This window comes from Agelaius tricolor, unplaced genomic scaffold, assembly GCF_023055355.1.
Source record: "Agelaius tricolor isolate 1412-34295 unplaced genomic scaffold, bAgeTri1.0.p SCAF_10, whole genome shotgun sequence".
Lineage (NCBI taxonomy): Eukaryota > Metazoa > Chordata > Aves > Passeriformes > Icteridae > Agelaius > Agelaius tricolor.
In genome coordinates this window covers 15,917,528-15,927,532 of record NW_027269270.1, presented here as the reverse complement: position 1 = coordinate 15,927,532, position 10,005 = coordinate 15,917,528, and the positions used below count along the sequence as shown (strand labels likewise).

The following is a 10,005-nucleotide window of genomic DNA, read 5'->3' as shown; positions in this document are numbered from 1 at the left end:
GACACGCATGCTCCCTGTCCCGTAGCGCGGCCGACAGCGGGGTCCGGGCCGGGCTACGCGCTCCGCGGCGGGACGGCGGTGGCCGTGACCGGGAGGCGAGACGGAGGAGCGACGCGGCCCGGACAGGGCAGCCTGTCACCCGTGCGCCTAGCCGGGCCCAGTTAGGCGGCGGCAGCCTAACTCTGATGTTTAATCGGGGGACCTTCGGCGGAGGAGCCGCTCGGAGCCGGGGGGCAGCCGGGCACAGCTGCTGGGACGGGAAGGGGATGTGGTCAAGCCGGAAGAGCCCCGGCCCCCGTCCCAACAGCCGAGCCGGCTGCCTGCCCAGGCGTCCCCCGGGAGGCAAAGCTGTGCCGGTACCGCCGCGGTCATCCAGCCCCGGACTGAGCCGTGCCCGCTCCCCGGGCTGGCGCAGCGCCGACGCAACCCGTGGCTATTGCTGGGGTGGGTAAAGCGCTGCAGAGCGGAGGAGCCGGCAGCGGCTGGGCTCGGCCGGCTGCCCGTGCGCGTCCCTGCGCGGGAGATCGGCTGTGCAGCCCCGCGGGGGCCACGCTCACTCGGCCCGAGGTACGCGCCCACTCCCCGGGGCGCGGGGCCGGTGCACGGCCGGTGCAGCATCCGCCCTAGCGCACACGCGGAGCGGCGGCCCGCGGGGTGCGGGATCACACACGGCAAACGCTCCGCGTTTCCCGCAGTGCCACGGCCCGAGTCTGGTCCCGAGCGGCCCGAAGTGCCGAGCGAGCGGGAGGGCTCCGCGGCCCCGCAGCGCCCCAGGACCCACACAGCTCCCGCGGCGGCTCTGCCGGTGACCAAACGCCTCTGACCGGGCCAAAAAGGGGTGGTCAAGCAGCTCGGAGGGCTTTAAAGATATATTAGCTTCTCCTAATTCAATAATGTCTTGCTAACAGTTCAAATAGAGAAATTATCAGTTTTCTCTCAGCGAGGCGGTCTTGAGTTAGAGGCTATTATAATTGTACATTTGAAAATGTTAATCTCAATACAGGCCTAATTAATTCTGCCTTGTTGCTGACAAGTAGTTCATCAAATATCTGATTCGAAGATTTTCATAATGAGGATATTAATTAAACTATGAATAATCCAAAGGTGCTTATATTGAAACAATACCTCATTACAATGATTAAGCTCTGATTTCGAATATTATACCTTTACCAATTGTCACCCGGCAAATACAACCTTATGGATGTGCCCGTAAATGGCAAAATGTAATTTTGGGATATATTTTTCCTTGTTGGGGGAAAAAAAAAAAGTGCCCCTCATTTTCAAACACTTCTGAAATAGGTTACACACAGCTTAATGATGATCAAAATGACTCTTTTCTGCAAAAAAAGACCCCAAAGTGCGCGTACAGCTGCAAACCCAAGAGGGTCAGCATCATTTCACTGTATTCTCTTCTTGATTACAAGCCGAGCCCATCAAACACAACATAATTACAGTAATTTCAGGTTTATTTATTCTAATGCAGTTTCCCCATCTCTCTGGTAATTATGAGCAATTTTTTCGCCCAGGGAATCTTTTTGCATTAACAAAAGAGATAACGCACTGAAAGCCAAATTTGCTGTGCATTGAGAAAAGCGAAGAAAAAAAAATAAAATAGGTGCGAGCTGCCATCTCTGCAATTCTCCTATATTGGAGCTCTGCAAATTGCTTGCAGGTGTATGGAGCAGAGCTGTCAATAGGAAGGGGCTTCCAAATTAGCAAATGCACAATGTTGAAGTAATGAAGACAGACTTAGCAAAATTGCCAAACAACAGATACCTCTTTAATATCTTCCACCCAAAAAGAAAAAGGGAAAAAAAAAAATCCCCTTGGAGTGTCCCTGCGAACCCCCTTGAATAGCTGGGGATGTTGTACATGTGTCAATCTAATTGCAGAGCACAGAGCGGCCCCTGAAACTAGAAAAAAAATCAAATATCAGAGCCCAAGCCCGTTTGCATTCGGAATTTGCTCCCTTCGTTTGACAGAGGGGGATAAGAAATCCCCGCCGCCGCCCGCTCCACTCTCCCCGCTGCCGCCCTCCTAACCCCGCTCCTGCCGCCACCGCCACTCTCATGCCAGTGAAAAAGTGCCATGTCCCCCTCCGCACCGGCGCCTTTCCCGCCCGCCTCCCGGCTCGGGAGCGGGCAGTAACGCTCCCCTTCGCAAGGAACCGACAAACGCACACCACGAAACCACCGCCCAGAACGAGCGCCCGCCGGCGCCGGCAGCCCCCGGCAGCGCGGCAGTCCCGGGCGGCCAGTGCCCCGCGCCGCTCTGCCGGCGCTGGGCTCCGCGCTGCGGCGCGGCTCGGCCCGCGGGATGCCCCGGCGCGGCGCGGCTCGGCTCGGCCGTGCGCGGCATCTCCGTCGCCCGGCCCGCCGCCCCGCTCCCTCGCTCCCTTCCTCGCCCCGGTGCCGCCGGCGGGCAGTTTTGCGGGTAGACTGGGTCGGCGGAGCCGCCGGCGGTATTTCCCCCCCTCTCCCGGCCCGCGCCCCGTACACTCACCTACCCCCGCGAGAAAGGAGCCTGTGTCGCCACCCTTACCTTCCGCCTCAGTCCCTGAGGCTCTGGGCACAAGTCTTTGCTTTACAACAAACCAAAGGACCGAACGCGGCTTTTTGCTACGAAAGTTAGAAGAACGAGAGAGTGTGAGACAGAGGGAGAGGATCGGGGAGGGAGAAAGAAAGCGAAAAAAAAAAAAAAAAAAAGAAGCCGAGCACAATAATAATATCCTGAGAGTGCAAATGTGGATTGAGATCCCCCAGAGATGCACATGCCTCTGAGCGCAGCAGCCTTTTTGCAGCTCTGCTCTTGCAGAATATGACTGAAATTTTCTGCTATATAGCCTCTGTCTTTATAGCTGATGAAAAAAATTGCAGATTATTAGCATAAATGTTTACTCTTCATTACGCTGATGACATTGTGCACTCGAGATCTTGGTAATCTTTGGGAAAATTATGAGTAATTTTTAAAAATTTTAAAGCAGCAGCAGTTACCATGCAATTCAGGCTAATTCTGCGTAGGCTCCGAACGGATATAATTATCGAGGAGTCAAGATGTTATGCTAAAAACTATGCATTGATATTCCCATTTATTATGTACATACAACTTTGACAATGTTGATGCTTGAAATAGCAGGAAATTGTCTTGCGCAAAAATTACAGTCCATATTAGGACATGTGAAATTGCGAAGAATTATATAGTAATTGCAGGCTTTCAGATGGGAGAGCCAGAATGCTCAAACTAGTGCAAATGTGGATAAAATTACAGATCAGAGCAAAAATTAGGGAAAAAAGGGGTCTGGGATTTTTCAAGTTGGCTATAGGATTCCGGAAGTGTCTAATGCCACATGATTGCTGCAGCTTTAGGGGAGACATTCATGCCTCAAATAACTCCTTTTGCCAGAGCCGCTTTAATTGAATTTCTCGTGCTTTCTCTTTTCACCGGGCAAATGAGTAAATTGCCTCCCCACGGTACAAGCCCGGCCGGCCCCGCCCGTGCTCCGGGGGGGCAGAGGGTGCTCCCTCGGCCGGGCGGCTGCCGTGCCGTCCTCCCGGACCAGGCTGGTCGCGGAACCGTCACTTACCCCGGTCGCCCCCCCGGGACCGGCCCCGCTCGGCCGCTCCCCCGGCCCGGAGCCGGGACCAGGCCCGGCGGGGGGCGGAAGGGGGAACCTCGGCGCTGGGACGTGGGGTAGAATCGTCCCAGAACCCCCACCAGGCTCCCTCCCCCGCTCAGCGGCCCTTCCCGGAGGGCTGCGGGGGCCGGGGCATCTCTCGCCCCCCGGTTATCCTGCTCCCCGCGGCTTTGGCCGGCTCCGGGAGGCCGATCCCCGTGCAACTTGTGAGAGGGATCGCGGTTCTCAGCGGTGCCTGCCCCGTCCCATCGGACAGGAAAAGAGCAGGAGAAAACAGGTTACAAACACACGCATATCTCTATACGTATGCATCTGCGGGGCGCGCGGGAGCGGCCGCACCGCGCCTCTGCATCCGCTGCCGTCGCCGACCCCCGCACGGTGTGAGCCGCATCTGGGATGCGAACAGCGGGGGAGATACGGACCCTGGGAGGGCTCTGGGAGATAAGGGGATGCTGAAGGACGAAAAACCCCATCGCATACACCAGGTGTGGACAGCCCAGAGAGGACTGTGCCAGCAGACAGCAAATAAATAGTAATAAATAAATAAAAAAATACTAAATAACAGAAAGAAAGCGCGGAGGCTCCTGTATACTGGGTGTGGTGTGCTCTGCCCCCCGACCGCTGGTAGCGTTCCCCCGTTGGGTAGGTCCCTGTCCCAGGGATCCCACGTAGCAGTCGGCATCCTGCCAGACCCCACGGAACCGAGCAACACCCCGCACCGCAACGCTACATCGGACTGGAGACACTGGGCCAGGAGGGACCGGGGCGCAGATGTTTGGGGGGAACTTTATTTAACTGCGAGAAGCGCCTGTGGAAGCGGTGGGGTGGAGGGACAGGGAGGGAACGGGAATCGTCTCCATCCCGATCGTGGCCGGCCCCACGGCTTCCTCGTGCATCCCAGACGACTGATTTAGCAAAACTTGTCACCTGCCAATGGGGTGTATCCCACTTTTCCCCCCGTTCCGCCCCCCCGTCGTAGCCCGCGGGAACACCGCGCTGCCGGGAACACAGCTCCTGCTGGACCACGGGGGCGTGGGGCACCGCGGTGCTGCTCGCCACGCTGCCGCCCCGCTCCGTGCTCGCCACCCCAGCGCTTCGCCGTCCGCCAGCGGGGAAGTTTCTTCTCCCCGGTCCGAGCTGGCGACTGAGGCCACTGCCACCAGTGGCCCGCGGCCGGCAGGAGGGTGAAGGAGGGGAGGGATACGGGATGAGTCGGCCCCTCTATTTCTTGGGACGGTTCTGGACTCTCGTCCCCATCCTCGCCGCCTGGTCAGCGTCGGCACTGGAGGGCAGCTGCCTCTTTCCCCTTTGTCTCTCCCACTCCCTCCTCTCGCTTTCTTTGCACCCGACTCTCGTCTTCCAACATCCCCCCGTCATTCTTCGCTTTTCTTCATTCCTCCTTCGACCCCCGCCTCCCCTTGCCCCCAAGCTTTCCCCAAGCTCTCAGAAGCAATCTGCCCTCCCGCTTTCCCCCCTTCTTTCCCTCTCCCTCTTTTGCCCCTTCTTTCCCCCCTCCTCCCGACGTGTCTCGTTGTGAGGCCGCCCCCCTCCGCCTTCCCCGGCCCCGCCCGAGCTCCTCATGCCAAGGCAGAGCCTCGGCCAGGCTGGCCATTCCCGATCCCGGGCAAGCTGGCCCGAGCCTTCTTGTCTGCAATGGGATCTTCACCACGGCTCTCTCTCTCCGTGTCCCCTCCAGGAATGGCGGGGTCCTCGTGATAATGAAGGCCAGTGATCCCTTCTTTTCCCCGCTTTTGCATCTCCAGCAACAGTGCCTCCAGGGGTGCAGCCCTCAGGGTTACAGCTTGGGGGGGCACAGCCGGGAGGGGGCATCCCGAGTGGGGCGGCCCCAAAGGGTGCAGCAAAGGTCATCAAAGTGAGGTTCAGCTCAGAGGGGTGCAAGGGAGCGTTCCAGAGGGTTACATCCTGGAGGGGTCCAGCCCTCGAAGGATGCATCCCAAGAAGCTGCAACTTGGACGGGGTGCTGCCTGGAAAGGGGTTCAGCCTGGAGGGATGTTGCCCTTACGAGGCACATCCCAGAGGATTTCAGCTAGGCGGGATGAAGCTGAAGGGCTGCATCCCAAAGGGGAACATCTTGAGGGGTCCAGTCCTCAAGGGGCACATCTCAGAGAGAGTCCAGTCGGCGCCTCCAGCCCTCGAAGCACCCCAGAGGGGCTTGGGGCAGCCACCAGCTCTGGTTATATCCCATGCAGGTTACCGGCCTGGTTGCCATTGCCGGAGGGGCAAGACGAAATGCCTCTGGGTCAAGGCTGCGCCCGAGGTGCAGCTCCGGGCACGGCGAATCCCGGGCACGGCCCTGCCCCAAACCCCTCCGGATAGCCACGGGAAGCTGTGAGACGGCAGCAGTCTGTCCCGGGTGAAATGTCGCTGGCGCCAGCAGGCGGGAGAGGGGGAAGGGGGGCGGCTCTGGGCTGCTGCAGGCAGCGCTGAGTGATTCATGGCCTCGCCAAGAAGACTGTCAGGGGCGAGATTTTATTGTAGACGGGAAAGAGGGGAAGGAGGAGGGAAATTGCGGGCTTGCGGCAACTGTTACAATGGGGAGGGGGTGGAGGGGACGCGACTCTCCTTCCCAGCGAACGCCCGGGTCCGAATCGACACCCTCAAATTTCCCCATCCCCCAAAAACTCAGCGTGGGCACCATGGAAACAATAATTTATTTAAATACTCTCTGCTTATTGTAAAAGAAACATTAATGAGTGTATAAGTTTTCCATAATAAATAACCAAAAATACTTTTTTTTTTTTTTCACGACGCTAGACATCAAAGAGATCAGGGGCATGTCAGTGGCTCGGTTGCCGCCGGCGAGGGAAGAGTGGAGGGGGGGCTGGAGAGGAGAGCTCGCTGCGGCTGGCGCCCGACGCGCGGAAGCTCCGTCGGGGCATGAAACCAGCCCAGAGGCAGCATACGGGCGGGAGCCGTACCGGCACCACCGCCTGCGACCGGCCCCTGCCCCCGTTTCGTTCACGGCTAAAACGGATACCTCAAACACGGGAGGCTTCTGTTTTAAATCTTATAAAAATTATTTATCTTTTTTTTTTTTTTTTAATAGTTTTATTTTTTAAATCCCCAGCATCAACGTGAGGTTATCCGCAAAGGCACCTGTCAACTTTAAAAAAATAAAAAGTAAAGTTAACCAGAGTTCTGCACCGATGGTTTGATGAAAATGCCGGGGAAGAGGAGGAAGATAGACGGAGAGGAGGGAGGGAGGTGAGTACTTGTTTCGCAGCGTGGTTGTTTTCACGGCGGGAGGGAGGGAGGACCCCACGGGGCCGAATGCACACGGGCCCCGCCGGCGGCGACAACGGGGCGGTACGGGGCGGGGAGCAGTTCCTCTCCGCCGGGATGGCCGAGGTCGGAGCCAGGCTTCACCAAAACACCAGTGCTGTACGTCGGTGCCCCGCGGCTGCCGGGTGCGGCCCGTGGGCTCAAGTCTCTACTACAGAGCCTAGAAGATGTTGCTGCTGCCGTGGTGATGCGGGGGCTGCGCCGGCTGCGGGAGGGGAGCGGCCGCCGGCAGGTGCGCCGGGCCGGCGGGGCCCGGCGGGTACCACGAGTAACTACCGAGGAAGGCGGCGGCGGGGCTGGGGCTGGCGGTGCCGGCGCCGCCCGCGGTACGTGGGTGCGGAGCGAAGTCCCAGGCGGGAGGCGAGGAGGGAGACGGTGGCGAAGAACTGCGGCGGGGAGGCGGCTCCGCTGGGATCTCTCCGCTTTTCCACATCTTCTTGAACTTGGAGCGGCGGTTCTGAAACCAGATCTTTACCTGCGGGGAAAGGGGCGTCAGGCGGCCGCTGCCTCTGCGGCGCCTTCCCGGCGCCCAGACCGCCCGCGACGGGGCAGGGACGCGCAGCTTTCGCAGCCCCGAGCACTCCCGGCGCTGCCTCAGCGGCGCTGCCGCTGCGCCTGCACTCCCACCCCGGGCCGTCGAGGCGCCATGGGCCGGCCTTCCTCCCACACTCGCACCCGACTCCGCGGAGGGCGACAGGCCCCGGCGGGGCGGGACGTGCCCGGGACCCCGCGGCGGAAGAGCCTTACCTGCGTCTGGGTGAGGCCGAGGGAGGCCGCCAGCTCCGCTCTCTCGGGGAGGGCGAGGTACTGGGTTTTCTGGAAGCGCCGCTGCAGAGCCGCCAGCTGGAAGCTGGAGTAGATGGTCCGGGGCTTCCGGACTTTCTTCGGTTTCCCGTTCACGATCCTGATCTCCGGCTCGCAGTCTTCCTTCTCTGCTGCGGCAGAAACGGCAACCCCAGTGAGGCGAGGCGCCCCCGCCACCTCGGGCCCTGCTCGCAGCTCGGCATCACCGCCCTCCCCGTCGGGGCGAGCCGCCGGGAACAAGCGCTCTCCCGGCCCACCCCGTGTCCAGAGCCCCGATCGCCGCCTCGCCAGGCTCACCGAGCCGTCCCCCACGCAGGGCTCGGACGTACCAGAGTCATTGTTGGCTGGGGAGGCCCTGCTGCCGTAGGGCCCGTAGGAGCCGTAGGCGCCCCCATAACCCACGTCGTAGGCGGCCTTGGCAGAGTAGGGGGCGGTGCCGCCGCCCGCGTAGGGGTAGGAGCTCACGGGGCCGTAGGGCGGCCCGCCCGCTGCCCCGTGCTGCTGGTTGGTGTAGTAGCTGCTGTCGGTGGCCGTGGAGACGGGCAGCGTGGGGGACTCCTGCGGCTTGTGCAGGCCGCCGTGCTGGTGGTAGCTGCCGGCGGAGATCTGGCTGGTGTGCATGTCCGGCATCAGACTCTCCAGCACCCCCGTCATCCCGCGCCCCCGCCCGCCGGGGCACGGGTCGCCGCCCTGCGGCCGTCCCCACCGGGGGCAGGCGGTCAGAGCCGCGCCACCATGGCGAGCCTCGCCGCGCTCCGCCGGGGCGGTGCAGCCGCGCTCCCGCCGCCGCCAGCGGGACGGACTGTGCGCGCCGCGCGCCGCCGGGACGGCATTTAACACCGGTCACGTGGCGCGGCGTACGTCACCTAGCAACAGCCAATGCGGAGCCCGCCCGCGCCGGCGCCCCGCGGGCTCGCGGAGTGCGGGACGGGAGCGGCGCCGGGCGTGGGGACAAGCGGCCGCGGGGTCGCCGGGGAACGGGACCTTCCCCGTTGTATGCCTCAAGCTGCTGCACCTTTCTTTGGTTGGACGGGGCGGTCCGATCCGCACCAGCGAGGGCTCGGCGCCGCGGCTCAGCCCGGCCGCTTCTGCCGTGCTGTGTCTCTGGTGTGTGTCCCCGTCTGGCCAGGGAAAGATCCGCGCATCGGTCCCCCCTAAGCGGCATCCCCACGCGGGTGGAGCTGGGCGGCCGCGTTTGGGATCCCTCTCAGTTATTGTGCCCCCGGGAGAGCGTGCACATCGCGGGAAATCAGTAACCCGCTCTCTGTGCCAGAGTGGCAGAGCTTTCCAGTGAAATCTCCGTAACATTACACGCGGAGGGGCGACATTCTGCCTAGCACGCGTGTTTTGTACAGCAATTGCTGACGGCGCCCACGGGACGTCCTTCCACGCGGCAGTCCTAATGCAGCTCAGGCATAACGGCAGGGCCGGAGGTGCCAGGCACCCGCGAGCAGCCGCCTGTCTTCCTGCCCTGTCCGCTGGCGGTCGCACCAAGGCCGTCGGGGCCGGTTGCCAGTCGGGCACGGCGGCGCTGCCCTTGGCCGCCCTCTGCCGGGGGCAGCGCCGCGGGGCAGCAGCCGGAATGGTGTCTCAGGTGCGCTGAGTAGCGCTTCGGAACTGATTTTTACTCTTGTATGTTATTTTCCTCGCTCGACTGTCCCGCCGCGGAGCCGGGCCGCCTGCCAAGGACCACGTTCCTTTCGCTGGGAGAAGGATCCCGCGCTGCCGGTGGCTGCCCCGCGCGGTGCGGCCGCGTCCTTGCGGGAGTCTCACGTGTGTTCAGCGCGGGCAGGGAGGGAGGCGGCACTGGTGCGAGGGTGGTTGCAAATGTTACCACAAAAGGGTAAAAAGGTAACAAAAAAAAAAAAAAAAAACAACCAAACCAAACAAACAAAAAAAAAGCGTCCGGCCGCCGTCGTGTTATTCGCAAGGGCCAGGGGTACCTGGCGTACCTGGCGATCCCCGCGCGCCCTGAGCCCGCCCTGCCTCGCGAGCCCGCGCGTGCCCCCTCAGGCCCCCTCCTCGCGCTAGTCCCGCCCTGCTCCGCCCGGCGGGGGCCGCTCCCTCACGGCGCCGGTGCCGGTGCCGGTGCCGGGCATCCCGCTCCCGCCCCGGGCCGGCCTCGCCCCGGCGTCGGCCGCTTTGAAGAGGACTGTGGCTGCAGCCTGATCGTGGAATCTGTGCCTGCGGGGTGGCGGCTTTGCGGCCAGCGCAGATGCGTGAGGCTGGCCCTGGTCGTCTGCCAGCGGCAGGTGGGCCCGTGA

At 61.7% G+C, this 10,005-nt stretch overlaps 1 protein-coding gene across 2 annotated transcripts; it reads right to left on the bottom strand.

Moving 5' to 3' along the window:
• Positions 1-6,287: 6,287 nt before the first annotated feature.
• DLX2 (distal-less homeobox 2) lies at positions 6,288-8,559 on the bottom strand. 2 transcript variants are annotated; one of them, XM_071434905.1, is made up of 3 exons: positions 8,071-8,559; positions 7,685-7,872; positions 6,288-7,412 (listed from the first exon to the last, which is right to left on the bottom strand). In XM_071434905.1, the coding sequence occupies exons 1-3, from the start codon at positions 8,393-8,395 to the stop codon at positions 7,098-7,100; spliced, it is 828 nt and encodes a 275-aa protein (XP_071291006.1). In that variant the 5' UTR covers positions 8,396-8,559; the 3' UTR covers positions 6,288-7,097. The 2 variants fall into 2 exon arrangements, with proteins under 2 accessions (XP_071291006.1, XP_071291007.1); XM_071434906.1 differs by having other exon boundaries at positions 7,685-7,869.
• Positions 8,560-10,005: the final 1,446 nt, after the last annotated feature.